Below are 19,331 nucleotides of genomic sequence, written 5' to 3'. Positions count from 1 at the left end.
TTTCGGAATGGGACCGGAGCCGGAGTCAAAAAAAGTGACTTCTCTCGTTCACCTCTGCTAGTGCTGGACATTTGTGGTGAATGAAAAAGTTAATGAAGAAACGTTAAGATTGGTCAGATGATTAACTTGATTATGTTTTAACAAGATGTTATGTTTGAGCCTTGGTAGAGAGCTTGGCTTGTACCAGATACATATAGGCCTAACACTCAGTAACGTTAACGGATTTAACATTAAACACACAAAAAAAAAATGAAAAACTACTAAATCCAACGTTTTCGACACCACATAGTGTCCTCTTCAGAATAATTATAAGCTACATCTAAGAGAAATAAATCAATGAATTTAAAAATTTTACATTAAAGATGTAGCCTACAAGCGACACCTCACGTGATCACATAATATGCACAACATAAAATAATAGTTTTATTGCAGCCTGATACTATTATTGCGCACAGATGTCCAATTCTGCAGTAAAATGTTGTGTGGTGTGTAATACACCTAAGCAAACATCACACTTTTTGCCAAAGACAAAGGGGGCCCGAAGTGAGAAGGGGGCCCGGAATGACTCTTCGTACCCCCAGTGAAAATTTCTCTCAGAGGCTGGTGTGCAACACACTCTATTATTTTCGTTCCGGAAAGAAGGATTGCACAGCAGTGGGTATTTTTCATTTATTTTGTTCAAAATGTTTCCTTTTCTCTATGAAACATTTTGAACTACTTTCTCTATTACTATGAAAGTATTTACTTCAACTAAACTTTGTTTATTTCATCATGAATTTCGGTTGCAGTGTTTGTTTATTTTTCTTGTCATCGCTATGTTTTGCAATAGTTGTAGACAATGCACAAGCAACTGGTAACGATTGATGAATTTAAAAAAAAACTAATTTTCTTTTTGGTGATGAAAATATGGAAACTCTACTTTGAAGTAGGAAAAAGAAAAAAAGGCCAAACTGATAAAAATGGAAATGACCATTTATTGCAAAAAGCTGGGATAGCTTGAGTCTATGGTACTCAACCTTTTTGTCTTGGCGGATCCTTTTGGACCTTCAAAGTGGTCGTGGACCCTTAAACAAATTTTTATCTAAGATTTTGGTGTATAACGGAAACAAATGCTTCATAAGTTACGCAGACACGTACATGGAAGAATTTGCTGAACTCGCGACGCACATGCCAATTTATCACGTTGACCAAATAATGTCAGGACTTATTTGTTGGCAGACAGGATCAAAATCAATAAGCCTAATGCTGATTTAAGTTTTCATTTATAAAATTTATTTTATCGAAAATTAAGTTATTAGAATTTTTGTAACTTTTAGAAGGAACTTCTTCCTTGTTCGATTTGTAATCAATATTTTTCGTTGTAATCACAGTCATGGCAAAACTGTGAGTGCTGATGGACTGCTGACTAATGTTTGCATTTCCAAGTTAAGCATTGATCAACAATCTGCTGTCTCAAAAGAATGAAGTTGAAGATAGCCTTATGAAAACATTCAACTCTTTTAAAATTATTTGTTTTTAGCTATGAAACCGAACCTTTGTGTGACGTCCTTTGAAATTTCAAACGACGCACCAGGGCATCGAGACGCACAGTTTGATAATCACTATAAATACACAAGTAAAGCACAGACAATTTTTAACCGTCGTAATATATCAATCATGCTGCAAACTACGAAACTTTCAAGGACGACCAGAAAACGCTTAGCGGACCCCCGGTTGAGATTAGCTCGCCTAATTGTTTCAAGATTTTAATATTATCTTAATCTTTGTTTGTTCTAGACATGTTAGGCGTCACGACTATGTTGATTAATTTTTTTAAATATGAATAAGACATCAAATATGGTGACAACTGACAGTGTTACAAATTTATCCGCGTCTGTTCTTAGGCACGACAATGCAATTAGTACAACAGATGTGATGACGTATTATAACAATGGTTCGACCGATTTTCACGATAATACTACGATGTTGATGCCGATGACGTCATTTCTGGAGAAGCCAGACGACCGAAGCATTGATTTTGTGATAGTTGCGGTCTTGACCTGCACCAACTTGTACATGAGCGTCGCATCTGTCTGTTATTATGTCAGGTTTTCACAAAACAATTTGAAATGGACTGACCGAATCTGCTGTGTATCTGCATTTGCGCTTCTTTTTGAATCCTGCTGGTTTCAGTCTGAACTCAACTTGACACAGGTATCGAGTCAATTCTGCAATATCTACACAGTCATCAACCTCTTCGTGTCCACTTCAAACAAGACACTCATATATGTCGTGTTTTGGATACGACAACGTTCGTTCTACAAAACGTTCTCATTCTTGAAAGTCAGCCAAGCAAAGTTCAGTTGCCTTAGCAACAGCCTTCTCGCTGGCATTATCGCCTTTGCCATTGTCCAAGTGTCCACTTTAACCTGCCTTCCGCTATTCGCCAGCCCGCGAGGATGTGAGTATGGAAAACCCGACCCATTCCTAGAGGTGTTCACTCCAATCATTTTTTTCATCATCGCAATGTTTCAGGTAAATGTTTTTTTTTTTGCTGAATTAGTTTTATTTGAAATTGAAATTTTATTAAACTATTCAGTTTTCTTCATAATGTAGATTTTAACGACCTGTTTTAGCCTGATGCCGCGAGTTCGCTGTGGTAATAGCAAATTACACTAGCTTTCGGAACACAGTTCCCTAGTCATGTGCTATGACGAATGGTGTTGAAGCTAGTGAGTGGTTCTTTAATGCGGCTTTTTCGTTTGGCTTGAGGCTGCTGGCTGTTGTCTCTGTGCTGTTAGGCGCTATTGCAGTGAAATTTTGTTGAATCAGTTGATTAGTAGATTAGGTGACATACCGTAGTTCTTCCCTTTCGGCACGGTTGTTGATTTTTGGATTCTGTCTGCTTATGAATATGGCCTCTTTGAAGCGTAGTTCAATGGTTTTCAACCAGGGTTCGCGGAACCCTAAGTTTCCGCCAGTATGTCTAGGGGTTCCGCAAGTTTACATTCAAATCCGAGAGTCTATTTTATTATTGTATGGCTCAAGTTTCTCATTGAATCTTTTATGAGAATAACTGTAATTTTTTACAGTTTTGTATTTTTATTGTACATAGATAAATCTGAAAATCTAAAAAAAAAATCTGAAAATGAGCAGCCTATTTTGATTTAATTTTATTAATCAAACAATGTTTTTGCATAAGGCAATTAAATTGTTGAACAAGGGTTCCTCGGGCTTTTGGAATGTTTCATTGGGTTCCGTTCCACCAATAAGGTTGAAAACCACTGGCGTAGTTGTAGCCTACCGCGTGATTTTCTCTGGCAATAATTTTAAATTCAAAGTCAGCGTGGCACTGTTGATGATCAAAGACCGAACTTTTATCTGAGCTAAGGTGTTCTTTGAGGCGGGAGTGGAGTGGACGGATCGTGCTGCCTATGTAGCTTCCCTGCATTTCTTGCATATTATCTTGTAGGCACAGTCCTTGGTGGTGCACTTGTCGTCGTTCCATAGTTGGCAGTTTTGCAGCCGGCAAGGTTCGGATTTTGTGTTTTTTTTTAATGCGTTTCGGAGTGTTCGTGAGCGTCGAAAGAGGTGGACCAGCAAATTCAGGTCTTTGAAGACTTTCTTTACTTTACGGTCCGCGTCGTCGCTCATATAAGGAAATTCAAAATGTGGCCTAAGTTATTGAGTTGTGTGGTGTCTTGGGGGGGGGGGGGGGGGGGGGTTGTCTGCTTTGTCGGTGTCGTCGTCTCGGTGGTTGCTTAAGAGAGTCCTTGGGGTAAGCGATCCGTTTTCCTCGATTGTCTTTTCGAATTCCGCCAGGTGTGGTGTTGCTTTGTTGGGTGAAGAACATTTATCCATTCTTCTCTGTATTTCGTTTTAGAGTATGGTCTTCTTAATGTTTGTCGGTAGGGCTGAGTCGAACAGATCGTTAAAATCTAACTTACACTGTGAAGTAAGCAACGAGCATAGGCTACTAGCCTACTGCTAAAAGCGAAATTCAATCAATTGTTTTGATCGGATTAATTGATTGAATCTTTATCGTCAGACTGGGAAAGCTTTTTTGAGAGTTTAATCCTGGCAGTTTCGCACTAGGCCTAATGTAGAGGCTTTGAACAATTGACGCAGGCCCGGTTTTTTTCTTACGAACTTTCTGTCTCGTTTGCATATTTCTGTAAGTGTAGATTTACTGCTTACCGCACGCGATACCTGTTTTTACCGATTCATTTTTTCGCGCGGTTTTCAAAGTCAGCAGCCAATTTTTGCCCTCCAGGTCCAAATTTAAACATTGAACTTGAAAAAAAACGAAGCCTGGAGACACACCTAATCTAGCCAAGTTTAAAAAGGTTGAGAAAAGAAATTGATTCTGGTAACTCTAAAAGTAAGATTTTCCGAATTGATTAAGAATTAACCGTAACCCTACTTTTTTTGAAAAGCTTGTGTGCACTGCAAAAATTAATTTAAACAAAGCAAAATTGACTTCGATTGGCGTTGAACTGTTGTTCTCACGAACATTAGGCACAAGAAGAAACTACTGAAATAAACATGCCAACGAGAAAACGCTTGCATTCACACTTGCATAATGCTTGGATATTAATACAAACTCTATAGTCTATGCGAAGCGACCTACAACAGATAAATTCACCGCACGCGTTGATCAACAATGGCTACACTTACCGAAATATGTAGCCTAAATGAGACAGAAAGTTCGTGGGAAAAAATTTTCACGGCCCGGTCACTGAGATTGACAGAGTGAAGTTTCCAATTGTTGAAGTATTGTTGCCAGGGAAATATTCCATCTATTAGGTAGTTGCCGTTGAATGGAGAGCAGTCCTTAACGTGCGTTGCTCAAGCGCACACCCCGAGAGTCGAACCAGCGCCGCTTGATCTTGAAGCTTCTATTTGTAACCATAGGCTACACAAATGAAAGGCAGGAACTGCCTGTAAGAAGTTTAAATCGGTTAGGCCTACTATCTGCTGTAGCTGGTATTTGCAGGGTGAGTCCTAAAGTCAAATTAACGTTCACTCTCCTACTCCCCTAGTTATACACGGCTCCTGATATTTATGACCAAGAACATGGGAAGCAGGTAACTCTAAGACTGTAATGCTCGTTTACAGCTTCCTGTTTCTTGTGAAAGTGAACGCTGTGTGGTGCTATGTCTTTTACATTGATTGTGTTTGTGATATTTACACAACAGACAAATTGAAAAACTTCGTTCATTTATTTATTATTGTCCTCATGGCATTGTTTTGTCATGCATAATTTAAAAAAGGTCAAAAGTTGAGAAAATCGATGCATTTGGCCTCTCGTCACCATATGCCGTGGAAACTCCAACATCCTTCTCTCACATAAAACAAGTTGTTGTAGTCTACTGCAACTCAAAACATTATCGAAAAGTCATCATAAACATTTCTCAATTCAAGTGCCCAGCTGCTCTTTCTTCTACCCTCAGTGCGGCAGTGGCGGTAATCTAGCTGGACCATGCCCTGCAACATTGCCGCCCATAAAGGTGTCATATCAGTTTTGTTCATATGTTCAATCATATCAGTCCCCACAAGTTGATTGTGCACCTTGTGTAAAAAATATTAGAAAAGGCAAAAGTAATGCCAACTATCGTTCAACCGTTGACGCCGTGACAGAGTAGCAGGGCCGTGTGAGCATTATCCCCTTCCCCAAACATCCACTACTGGCTAGTGGCTACTGTTTTTGGTGATCGATCTTAAAAATAAGACCAAAAAGGCAAACTCTTTCAATGTGGGAAAAAAATTTACATTCATCATTTTAGCAAAGATTAATAAATTCTTAAGATTTTCAAGAAAAAATAGTTAATAGGCAGAGATGGGCAAGATCACCAGTTTTGGATCTTCAAGATCAAGATCACCTTTAAAAAATTAATATTTTTTCTAAACTTCAAAAAAATGAATTTTTGATCATTGATGTCGCAAACAAAAACTGAATTTTATATAAGCAACCTACAGTAGTTAAAGATAATTGGTAGCTGTTGCTAGCAAGTATTACAGTGCCTTCAATTGTGCTGTTTTCAGAGTGCTTGATTGCCAAACTTGAGACAAACTGCTCTTTCCAATATCTTCATAGCGTGTTAAATGTCAGGGTGATAAATGCGGTGTTGTTGAATATTGACCCCCTCAAGGTGAAGTTCATCTGCATTGTTGTAGTTTGTGGTGCAGGTGTAGAATGTTGTAGGCCTAGTTTGGTTTGTCTGCTTGCACTTGAGTAGTCGGCTTCTTCCAGTAGGCTAGCTGTTTTTCATCAGCACCAGCCTGGATGCTCACTGGTACATGCGCTCTTTGGTTTAAACAATTATTAGTCTGGTTGATTTGATGCAATAAGACCACTTCACATGAGTCGACTATAGAGTCCATTCTTTTCAGCACCGTTATACTAAACTTTTAAAAAATCAAAAATTAGGAATTCACAAAATTTAAAATGGTCTTGACTTCATTGTTCTTCATGATCAAAATCACACAAAAAAGTGATCTTAGATCAAGATCAACAAAATAAAAGTGATCTTGAAAATTAAGATCAAGATCACTTGTGAGCTTCAAGATCATGCTAATTCTTGTTAATAGACAATTGAATATAGGATCTAGAAAAAAGTTAGGCTAGGATCAGAGTTTAACAAAGCAAAATTTATAAACGTAACTAAACATAGGGGTATGGGGTAGAGGCCCTTTTTATGGGTACCCTATCAAAACCCATTTGCCTATCGCTTATTGGGACCAAAATATGTCAAATAATGAGGAAAAAATTACTTTAAACTTTTTCGGTCAAAATTCAGCGTCTGCACCCCCAAAAACTGACAATTTTATGAAATCGGGCTTATTTTCTTCAATATTAGAGCTATATTGGTCTATGAGGTGTCTAGTCTTATTAGAATTAGTCAGAGAAGCCATTCAAAAACTATAAATTAAGCACAATTTAATGTTTTAGACCAAACAACTAAAAAAAATACCCTATTTTTCATAGATTTACAAAAAATAATTTTGAAAAAAAGTAAAAAAAAAAGTTTTAGAATTTTTTTTCACATTTGCTCTCCCTTTGAATGAATAATGTAATTGTTAAAGAATTGTTGTGAATAATTTTCCTATTTTTAAAGTTTTTGCATGGTGTTTTTTGTAAATACAGTGACTTAAACATTTTTTAATCCATTACTCGTATACAATCATAGAATGGCGGTTTCATTGAATGGCGAAATCATAGAATGGCGGTTTCATTGTTATTGAATGTGCTTTTGGATGCACTACGAATTTCCTTCACATTTTTTAATGTGAATGACTTGTTTCTTGCATCAGGAGAAGTGTCCCAAATACCCTTTACAGAGCAAGGAACTACTTGACAGACTTCTGTGAGTTCAACATCCTCATGATCTGGATATTTCCACTTAAGATCAGAACTTGCTGAGCGATGCAAATAATCAATCAAATGGTTGTCATTCTCAATCTTTTTGACATAGCCAATGTACCAAACAGATTGATCAGTATTGTTCTGCCATGCGCAAACACAAAGTTCATTAACATGAAGATCAGATCTCTGTCTATTCTTTGACGTGCATATTATTTCAGTGTCTTTCATAGCATCCAAAACATCATCATTTGATGGCAAATCACAAATAGTACTGCTTGATGTGTTGGTATCATCTCCTGCCAACAAAATGGTGAAGTTTTCAAACTTTTCTTCATGAGTAATTTTGTTGAGCCAAAACAAATCTGATTTTGCTGCTTTATCAAATTTGTGAATATGGACAGAATAGGCAAGTTCGTATTTGATGATATCCTTTTGGATTTCTGGCTTTTTCTGCAGGACATCATAGAGCCCATCAACAGAGGTACATGGCCCGCCCGATGATTTGCAGTGGTTCAAAAGTTTGTTTGGATAATTTGGAAATCCTTTAGCAATTGCCAGCTTCATCTCAACTCTCTCCTTAAATCTCACTTTTTGAGCATCTGTCCAAGCCACTTCACGTACTGCAAGGGCTCCACAAATTTTGCAAGAGACCTTATCTACAGTTCCTTGGGTTCTGATTTGTAGATAATCATGTTATTTCTGATATTCTTCGCTTTGAATTTGCGGTTTCTGCAATGTGCAACTCTTGCTGTGATCAAATATAATTATCTGCTTTTAAGGATGACTTTGCAGACTTGTCATGAGTAACAAGGTTAAGAATCGCTTCAATTCCAGCCTCAACGATTGCAGTTTTACCACGGAAGAATGACTTAAGTGCTGGATTGATACTTTCAAAGATAGCTCCTTGATTAACCTTCTTTTAAATCATTGACACTACTTTAAGGTTTGATCGATCCTGCGCTTCTACAGTGTGACTCTTACAAAGAAGGTGGAAGGGATGATGATTATATGATGATGATGTTAATTTTAAGAGCTTTAGTCATGGGGAATCACAACAAATGTGCATGGAATGAAGTCTTCTTATCAATAGCTTGGATTTCTAGGGTCATTTACTAATTTTTGAGCAGTATAGCCAAAGAAATTAGCAAAAAATTATAAAATTTTGCATCGAAAAATTTAAAATGAAGTGTTTTTTTAATTTTTTGAACTCTTTTCTTTGGAAATTCTTATTTTAAGTAATTTAATCAGTTTCTAGAGGAAATTCTAACTAAAATAGAGTCTTCATTGACCAAAATAACCCTAAAAATGAGAAAGTTATGCTCATTTAAGTGAAATCGGGGTTTTCGACGGGTTTTTAGGGGTGCAGATGGCGAATTCTAAGCAAAAAAATTTTTTTTCGATTTTTTTTGTTTATTTATGTTATTTTGGTCCTAATAAGCAATAGGCAAGCTGGTTTCAAGAATTTGATCTTCTACCCCCTACCCCTACTAAACAATGCAAAACTTAATGTCTGAAAAAGTAAAACTGAAAATGGTGCTTGCCCCCCAGAAAGTTTGTCAAATATAATCGTGTTTTGGTCGCTTCTTAGGCATTTTTATGAGCAATAGGCAGATGCTTTATCAAGATGCACATTTTGTCTGCAATTAAATTCATCAAAATGAAATTAGATTGGAATAGAAATTTTGGTTAAAAAATTAAGTTGGCCTATCATTTAAAAAGAGTGGTGAGAACGTCTGCGCGATGTTCGAAAGGACGTGGTTTCGACACCGCTCCAAAGCACGCGGCTGTGTCTCGGCAAAGACACTTAAAGGCAAGCCAAACTCGGGGGAGTAGCTAACTCGAAGACTATAGGCTGTTGGCTGTTCTATAGCATCTTTGATCGCAGTGTAGGCCTACTGTAGCCTATGTTATCGCAATGGGCGCAAATAAAAGGATGATTATTATTATTATTATAAAAACAAATTCTTTACGACCACAGAAAGATTTCAATAATTTGTTTCCTGAAAGTTTGCGAACTTTGAAAGTGGACTTTCAGCAAGCTAAAACTTTGAAAATTTATCTTGGTGTCCCTATCTTTGCCAATAGCATTTTCATAAGTTTTCTCGATTAAAATTGGAATTTATCAATTTAATTGTTAATTAACTAAGCTATTTGAGTGAGCAGTGTTTACTTTGAAATATTGCATCATTTTGTTGTTTTTTTGGACACAACGAACTTTTAACTCCCTTAAAAATTTAATCCCCAACTATGCATGCTCAATATCGCCGAGATGAACGAATTAAATATGATTCAGTGACTGAAGCGAGTGAGAAAATTTTTACAAAAATAGAATAAAAGGTAGGCCACATATTAAATGTTACCGATACATGTGAAATTAGAAGCCTAAAATCTCTGCACCAACTAAATATGAGTGGGGCCCCTAAGCAGAAGTAGGCCCTCGGGCGGGGCTGGAAAGCAGTAAATACGGCTTTGCGTAATCTGAGATATTGATATCGAGCTTCGGTAGCGATTTCTTTTATTTTTTAAACAATCAAAAAACATTAAACAGACTAAAATGAATGGCCCCCTAATTAACCGTGCCCCCGCCCGGGGGGTAAGGAGCGCGGTTGCACGGCCCTGCAGAGTAGAATATCGTATGAACTACTTATTAATGTTTTAGGTGTTTCTCCTCGCTCCGGTGCTATATCCCATTGTTCGCCACATCCGTGCAGCCAGGAAAGGAGTTACGGATCAGAAGTTGGAGGTCGTCGTGATCCGTTTGAGCGTTTGTGCCAGTGTCTGTCTAATTTCCGATATTATCTTCATCGTCGTTTCTGTCCGTGAACCGGCCCCCAATGAGTCGTTTAGTTTCATTCCCATCCTCTATTCTATCAACATGACAATCAACGTGATGGGAATGCTCACGTCTTTTGCTGATTACAAGTTGCGGTTACTACCATTTCTGACGAGACAAAAAAAAGTCCACTCCAAAGTCGAGGCTGGTTGTGTCAACACCGGCACTCAGTTTGTCGTCACCGCAGTTTAATCTTTTCTGTTGTGCTTTCAAAAATAATTCTGTGCTTTTAAAGCGGTGTTGGCCCAACCTAATTTAGTGCTTGCTCTGTAATTCATAGGTTGCTTATTTTGCAAGGCTGAATATAGAGCAGATTGCTTTGAATGAAAACAAGCAACAATTCTAACTACGTCAAAGCAGGAAAACAGTTGTTACGTTGGTTCAACGTTAAATTTTTATCATGACTACACCGAATAGCATCAATGAGTGAGCTAGTTCGCCTGCGGCGTCAAATCGTTCTATTGGGTTGGTATGAGCCAAGTCAACAAACTCAATTTTTTTTTTCTGGCAACGACCTTACACCATTGTTTCATGCGACCGCTAAGGTTGAAGATCGACTGCAACGATCACAGATTGTCACGCAATGAGAACGATTATATACGCAAAAAAAATGATCGCTTAAAACAGCTTTTTTTTGCTTACTGAGAAGGGAATATTATATGGTCCATCAAACAAAAATATCACCACAAATCGAATAAGGTGTTGCGACAGTGCCAAATATTTTTCAACTCAATAACTTACTTCGGCCACAAACACGTTTTAACGTTCGCGTTTTTGTCGCTTCTACCTCTTTCTCGACCTTTGCTATGTTGACGTGTATTGTTTTGATATGATGGTCAGAAATAAAAACAACTGAACTGAAGTAGAAGAATGAAAAAAAAACGCAACAGATTTTATTTAAATATTGTTAACGATTTTCAAAAGTTTTTCGCGAAATTAAATTTTTCTTGCTAGTGTGCTAAACTACATATTGGCAAAAGTCGTAGGCTAACAGACATTACGTAAGGCAACGTCGACCAACGGGTGTGAGGACTAGCGATCTCTTCCCCCGCACTGGTGACCCCGACGTTCAGAACAACGCAGGACACTCTAGCTTTGCGTGTCTCGGGCAAACCCAGCTCTCAGACACTGGTGGGGTGTTATGTGGCACGAAACAGCTTAATTTGCTCTCGGGATTTTGCTCCATTTCGGTACCGCAAACCTACCTAGTTGTTTCTGGTGGAGCACAAGGGTTGACTTGCCTTCGTTGAGCAATCCAACATCGGGAGCTCCCAATCACGAATTATATTTTCGCCAAAAATAATTAAGCAAACGCAAAATAAAGTCAATATTTTGTGTGAGGCACAAACCATGCCGGCTCAAACGTAAAGTAATTACAATGCAGTGTTTGTGGTTTTCCAAGCCTTTTCCTATCCACTGAAAAAATGTTCTTTTGCTCCAGTCGATACAATAAAGTTGTTTAGACGTGAAACAAAGCAACACACAACGAGTTGTAGATTGATTTATCGTCCGCAAACATTGAAACAATTAAAAAACCTGTTTGCTACAAGGGCGTTACGCAAAAACAAAATGCTGATTAATTTGGTGTCAGTGAACCAAACGATTATCGCATTAATGCCTGTTTAATTGTTGCATGCAGTAGTGTTGTCCAGACAGATCAAATACTATAGCCTACGCTACATTACGATAGCTATTACGGTAATTTTTACTGACTTTAAGAAATTAGATTTGTTCGGGTCACTTTCCATATGAATCGATTCAAATTATTATTATTCATTTATTAACGCAACAGTAAATCAGTTCAGTTCAGTTCAGTTGTTTTTTTATTTCTGACCATCATATCAAAACAATACACATCAACATAGCAAAGGTCAAGAAAAAGGTAGAAGCGACAAAACGCGAACGTTAAAACGTGCTTGTGATCGAAGTAAGTTATTGAGTTGAAAAAAATTTGGCACGGTCGCAACACCTTCAGAAAAATTTAAGATATAAAGGGAAAAATAAAATAAAAAATGTTACAAAACAAATAAACATATATAGGCTACAACTTTATTAGCCTACATAACTTTAGCTGATATATTGAAGATTTGTATGGACAGTTGCTATGAAGATCGGCCATGGTGCGTTATCAAGAGTGCTGATGGTCGTAAGGGGAACACGTCTTGATGCGTTTAGCTCATAGCAAAGAGCAAGGAGCAAGGCAGGCAAAGAAAACCCCACAAAGAAATCCTACCACGGGCAAAGCCATTTCAAGCGCAACGCACCAGGCCTTGCACGACTCACAAAATAGATAAGCTATAACTTGACGACATGAAACAATGACAAAAAAACAAATAAAACAAATGATGATGGTCAAAAAACAAATAAAACAAACAATCCACAGTTATCTTTGGAAGCTTCTTAATAGATTTGACAAGCAGCTTGTTCCTTTAAAACAAACCCATCGCCTTCATAGGCAGTTTCAACAAGGGTGGGCTGATGTCCACACATCGGGCACAACTTGTTGCGTACAGAGGAGGAACGCATCCACATGATGAGGTTGAAACGTTCGCTGTTGTCACCACTGATAGGCATTGCCCCGTGCCTGTGCTCGCCGCAATGTAACACTCCATGCCCAAGGCGATGACCAACCCTGGCGACCAGGCTTAAGTCAACAGGGTCCTGAAAGCAACAATAAATTATAATTTGTCAATTTACCATCGGTATTTGTAAATGACACAAAACTAACTTCTCTTTTCAACTTCGAAAAACTTCTCTTTCAAAGTAATAAAACTAATCGTTCGTCGTATCCAGGCTTACTCCCGGTGGTTGAAATGAAATGGTCCTCACAAGATGGCGCAATTTCACCATTTTCGCAAAATGTTTGGTTTGTTCAAATTCCTTACTGCAAAGTCACTGCAGTTAGAAGCCTCAAACTTTATCAGAGTAATCTTACATATATGAGTGAAAACCAACAGTAGTTTCGTTGCATTGTCATACTTGTTGCGGGGGATACAGGACTCCAGAGTTTGCAAAAAATACGTTTGCATGTGTAGAAAGGGCTATTTTCAAAGAAATGTAACTCAAATTTGCAACACACTACATTTCTATCAAATATATGTCTGAAATCAGTGGGAAAATGTCTACCAAAATTCCCAGTTTCAGCATTGTAGCTCATTTCAATCTGAAGTTATGATCCTTCAAAAACGCTATAAAATGAGATGAAAACGACTAATTCGCGAGGGTGCAAAAGTTTGGGAAGGTATAAATTTTAAACGAAAAGTGATAAAGAGCTAAAATTTTGCATATGTTGCTTAATTATGTCTACCAACATTCTGATAAAGTTTGAGCAAAATCTGGGAAGGTCGGGTGGAAACTTTTTTGAAATTTCGGTGTTTTGACACGGAATGACCCGACGTCCAAAAAGAAGACGGAAAGAACAGGTGAAGAATGAAGCAGAAAAAGTTGGACTGAAGGAAGAAGCTGCGATGATGGACAAGAATAGGAGTGAAGATAATCGCTGCAAGAAAAGAATCGGCCGCTCCCACTAGTGGGAAAAAATTCTAATTTGGATGATGATGATAATGAAAGAGAGCATTTGTGTTTCATGAACCATACTTGAGTAGAAACAACGACAGTCGCAAACTTTCCAACAAGTGACAAGCAATTGGTTTTTATTTCAGCCTACAAATAATTTACCTTTCGCCTGTTTCCAAAATACAAGTCACCATCCTCAAACTGTTTTCCCAGGCACACATTTAAAGTTATTTCAGAGTTATCATAATGATAAGCCAACTCCAGATCTTTATTGGCTTCGTAGTGAACAGTGAAGGCTTTGTGGGAATCCAACTTATCACCAAACCATTGAGGTAAAAGTAATTTGGCGATTGGTGACAAAAACTCATTTCTTAGTGGAATTAAAAAGAAATCATCAAATCCCCATTCGGCCAACAAAATCTGAAATAAAATAACTCATTACACTATGTAGCAAAAAATATCTTGTTACTAACCAAGATCCAGCTTGTGATTTACTATATACACGGTGCGGTATAATCAGGGCGCAGCACCGCCAAGGGGGCAGCTTTCAAGGGGTGCAGACCTTGCTTTTATTTTGAAGAAAAATTTAAACTAAATCACTTTTAGACGTTTTTTGTGCAGATCACATTTCTTAAACTTGGTTGTAAATTACCGTACGTTACTAAATCCTACGTAAAAGCAACCAATCTTTCAATCTGGCACATAAATTTTAACTTATTTCTCATCTTTGACCAAGCTAAGAAGTTCTCATGGAACATTCATCAGGTAACACCACTGTCAAGCCCTCAAGTGATACAAGACAGAAAAGTCGCATTAATATAATACTTAAATACATCAATATCAATACAGTTATTACTATCTGAAGCCTTTACAAATTGTTTCACCTAACGGATCATCAGAAGGTCTGCAAAAAACATGTAAACAGTAAAGAATCGATAATTCTGAAAAGATATTAAATATTACAACTGTAAATTAATCTGCCAAAAAAAATCTCTAAACCTGTACTTCCTGAGAAGATATTAAATATTACAGCTGTAATTTAATCTGCAAAAAAAACCTCTAAACCTGCATTCCTGAAAAGATATTAAATATTATAACCGTAATCCAATCTGCAGAAAAAAAAAAACTCCAGAATTACTAAGGACAGCCTCCATCCGCCACGATAAAGTATCAATCAATTTGTCCCAATGGAAACCAAGCAACAATGATGGCAACATCTATGACATCACAAAGAAGCAAAATGCTTGCTATGATCGGCTCAACCTGTAGTAATCTGCACAGAATGAATAAAAATTGTTTTTAAACCTGTAAAAATTAAATGAGATTTATAGCCTGTAAAAATCAAATGAAATTTTAAAAACCTGTGAAAATCAAAAGGAATTTATTTTATTTTGAAGTACTTGAGTTTAAATTTGTTTCTATGACGACATTTGCCGACCAGTTCCGAACGCTTGTTCAAAAGGTGGCCACTATCAGCCTTCAGAATGGCCAGCTTTTCAGCCAAACATAGGCCACAATTGTTACGACCACCACCACTATAAGGCCGAGCACAGCTGTGGATGGACCAAGTTATTTTAGGGTCAACACCCTTGTCCTTAAGGTCCCAAACTGCCTTAGATAGCTCGGTGCTGTTTCGTTTAGACCTATCCATGAAAGTACATTTATGGTTGGAAAAACGTTTTTTAAAAGTAGTTTCGCAACAACCAATGTAATTAAGAACCTTCGGGCTGTTATCAATGGTAGCTTTGTAAACAATGGCCTTCTGCAAGCATTGCCCATTCAAAGGACAATCTGGCCTCACCCTACAATTGCAACCAGGCTGCGATGGTATATTATCAGCCTGCAATATTGCTTTATTGTGGGAGGATATGACGCTTGCAACATTCGGAGTACAACTGTAGCTCAGCTTAATAGTATTACGGTTGAATATTTTGTGCAATCTATGATGGGGTGGAAAGTGTGTGGAAACAAGTTTGAAAAATTCCTTACCAATATTGCTATCAACCTGCAAGCTGAAAGGAGGGTTAAACCATAAAATTTTCCGGCTCCTTTTCCTAGATGTTCGTAAGTTATTAGCAGGGTTGTAGCAAACTCTCTCCGCAAAACCACTTTTCAAAAGGGCATCGTTATAAACAGATGCGGTCTTATCAAATTCATTTTGGCCAAATGATGTGGCGGACAATCGCTTTGAAATCATAGTCGGGATTTGTCTCTTAATGTTGGGTGGGTGATTGGACTGGGCATGAATGTAAATTGGATCATTATTGGGTTTTCTATAAGGCCAGAATTTATCAGATAGCAAATTCAAAGTGACGTCAAGAAAATCAGTTTCAATTAGACCAGTATCCACAGTAATATTTAAGCCATGTTGTTTAAATAATTGAATGACATTCTTTCTCAAACGATCAATCTTAGGGCCGGATAAATTACGCAAAATAGCCAGACCATCATCACGATATAAGCCAAGCATGTCTCTGTCAACAATAGCAGAAAGTTCGTTCAAAAGAAACAAGCCGACCAACTCACAAATCTCAGCACCATCAAATGAGCCCATTGTAACGTCAAACAAACCATCTTTCTTAGCCCAAGTATCACCACCATCAAAAAGCAACGATTTCCTAGCATGGAAAATTGTTTGTATGATACAATCATCCAAATCCATAAATGGTTTGGCAAACTCAATTGCTTTACACAAAAGTTCCTCCGTAATGGATGGATAAAAATCAACAATGTCAAATTTCATAAAGGTGCATTGACGTTTAGATGGAATAGCCTTAAACCAGGATAACACAGAGTCTGTGTTTTTCCATTGATTCAGTCGTGATGCATCACGGATGGTTACGTTAATAGAGTCCAAGTATTGTTTACTTATACGGCCAATCTGGGACTTGGAAGGGTTAATCAACCTGCATTTAGGGTTCGATGTAAAATTTGGTTTATGATCTTTTAGCGTAATAAACGCTGGGTTGCTTGATACTTTTTCAACCCGATCATCAACCTTTAACGCCTTGGCAATCGTTTTAGCCTCAGTATTGATCGTGTCACTGATAGCAGGATTCACCTTTTTGTATTTTGCCGATACATTATCATTAAGCAATTTTTTATAATCCTGGGTTTTAACTTTGTATAAGTTAGTAGTTTTATCTGCTGATATCAACAGATCCGTAGAGTTAATAATATTCTTAATGTCATTAGTTAGTTTTCTCTGAAAAGAATTGTAAATGGGTTTGAACTTAATCTTACGAACCATCTCGTATAAACCATTCTCAAATGGTATCAAAGCACCATGCTGTGGAGGTGTTCTTTCAGTCGTAAAGCCGAAGTTATTAAAATGCTCAGACTGAGAAACATCTTGCTGGTTAAGATCGAAAAAATAGGCCTTCCAACGTAAACGTTTAATAAAATTTTCAAGCTTACCTAACATCGTCTTCAAATATCGATCTTTACTTGGAATAGCAATGTTTTTTAAAGAATAACCGTAGTTAATCTTTTCCAAATTCATAATAACTGGATAGTAGCATCAAAAGAAAGTGCTCAACTAGATCAGTGCTAGGAGCAATATTAAAACAATGAAAACTATTAATACTACAAAAAGTGCTCAATGCCAAGCAAAAAGGCAAAGCAGAGCGAATTAAATCAAATGTAGTTATTACTATCTGAAGCCTTTACAAATTGTTTCACCTAACGGATCATCAGAAGGTCTGCAAAAAACATGTAAACAGTAAAGAATCGATAATTCTGAAAAGATATTAAATATTACAACTGTAAATTAATCTGCCAAAAAAAATCTCTAAACCTGTACTTCCTGAGAAGATATTAAATATTACAGCTGTAATTTAATCTGCAAAAAAAACCTCTAAACCTGCATTCCTGAAAAGATATTAAATATTATAACCGTAATCCAATCTGCAGAAAAAAAACTCCAGAATTACTAAGGACAGCCTCCATCCGCCACGATAAAGTATCAATCAATTTGTCCCAATGGAAACCAAGCAACAATGATGGCAACATCTATGACATCACAAAGAAGCAAAATGCTTGCTATGATCGGCTCAACCTGTAGTAATCTGCACAGAATGAATAAAAATTCTTTACATTTTCCGAATGCACCTTTGCCATAAAGGTCGTCGGACCACTCGGCATGCGACAACTCAGCAAGTACATGCCAGCTACAGCCAAGTCAGTAAATGAGATTCGTGTGCTCACATCGGCCTTGGTTGGTCATCGCTTGCTGAACTGAATTTGCTGACTTGTGACATGTCAAGTTTCGGTTTGCTCAGTTATTTCACAGTTTTATTATTTACTAACTTCAGCCACTTGCTCAAATGTTACTTGCCCAATTGTCACTTGCTCGGTTGTCAATTGCTCAGTTCACAACTCCTGACTTGTAGGAGACTCTTGGCATAACTGGTTCATTCTTTGTTTTTCTTCATTAGTTCACCTTTCATCTTGTGTGATGAGAGATCAAAGTTATTCTTTAATAGCATACACGATTGGTCTCACCCCATATCTGTTCATTGTATTTGGTCGTCCTTTTGGTATGGAGCTGTTTTCAATCGAACAAAGTTCTTCAAGAAAGTCTGAGCAGAATTGCCTGTTGAAGACAGGAAACCTCCACACCTCAGAACACGACATCGGTTCCATTAAGGCTAGAAGGCCATCCCGCGTGGCTGACAATGAACGGGCATACTTCACAATGGTGAGGAATGAAGGATCAAAAAAGTCTTCCTAAACAGTTGAAAGAAAAATCCATAACTTTCGTATATTTGCCACAAAGCTGAATAATTTTGAAAAACAGCAGGCTGTACCAGCACTCGAGCCTCATCAATCGGGTATGATAAGTTAAAGCTCGACCGATATTTATCGGCCGATAAACATCAGCCATCAAAAGCACACTCAAAACCAGCCATACATGCCTTTAGAACAAACACAAGTTGCTCAAACGTGCTTGTGAAGCATGAACAATTGTTGCGAGAATATAATTTCCCGCGCATTCTAGTGCGCGCATCTAGAAAATGATATACTGTACTGTATTTCTAAGCTTCCATTCAAGCAGGAAAACTTTCGAGTTTTACGTTGCTTCAACGATTGATGACATTAAATCAGTGTAACAAAGCTGAATTCTTCGCAAAAAATCGATGGGAGTACGGGTACTTCTACACTAATCACGCGCAACTTAGTTCAAGTCTTACGTCACAATGTCTGGCTTTGATCTCCGAGTAATAATGATACGGCAAGGTTGGCTACTAAATTAGATTATACGAGTAGGCTATTACAGCAAGATGCAGCAAAATTTGTTAAGTTTTGGTATTATTGTAAGAAAAAAAAGGCCCAGGGAAAATTCACTTTCGCTCACATGACACGCAAAAATAAACCTAAAGAAAAAAGCCTAGTGAAACTTTGCACTACAGAAAGTAGCTGCGGCAGTGTAGAAGTTTTCCAACTCGTGCCCAGAGCATTGTGACGCAACACGATGCACAAACAGCGACCAATGTATAAACTTTCTTGGACTGATTTGTTGTTTAATAACTTTGTTGGTAACAAATTTTTCGTAATTGATATATATCGGTATCGGCCTGAAAATTTCATAAATATCGGTATCGGCCTGAAAAAGTGATATCGGTCGAGCTCTTAGTT

At 37.6% G+C, this 19,331-nt stretch overlaps 1 protein-coding gene across 1 annotated transcript in view; it reads right to left on the bottom strand.

The window, feature by feature from the left end:
• Positions 1 to 10,349: 10,349 nt before the first annotated feature.
• The window catches only part of LOC145775245 (2-oxoglutarate and iron-dependent oxygenase domain-containing protein 2-like), a 69,251-nt gene continuing 60,269 nt past the window's right edge, over positions 10,350 to 19,331 (bottom strand). The window contains exons 4-6 of the mRNA XM_082586498.1: positions 18,198 to 18,422; positions 13,857 to 14,114; positions 10,350 to 12,839 (exon numbers count right to left, since the gene is read on the bottom strand). Of these exons, the coding sequence (XP_082442624.1) occupies positions 12,579 to 12,839; positions 13,857 to 14,114; positions 18,198 to 18,422 (744 nt within the window). The 3' untranslated portion in view covers positions 10,350 to 12,578. The remainder of the gene's footprint in view (positions 12,840 to 13,856; positions 14,115 to 18,197; positions 18,423 to 19,331) is intronic.

Source organism: Aplidium turbinatum, chromosome 8 (genome assembly GCF_918807975.1).
Source record: "Aplidium turbinatum chromosome 8, kaAplTurb1.1, whole genome shotgun sequence".
Taxonomy (NCBI): Eukaryota; Metazoa; Chordata; class Ascidiacea; order Aplousobranchia; family Polyclinidae; genus Aplidium; species Aplidium turbinatum.
The sequence above is the reverse complement of the archived record's forward strand: the minus strand, read 5'-3'. Positions and strand labels throughout refer to the sequence as shown.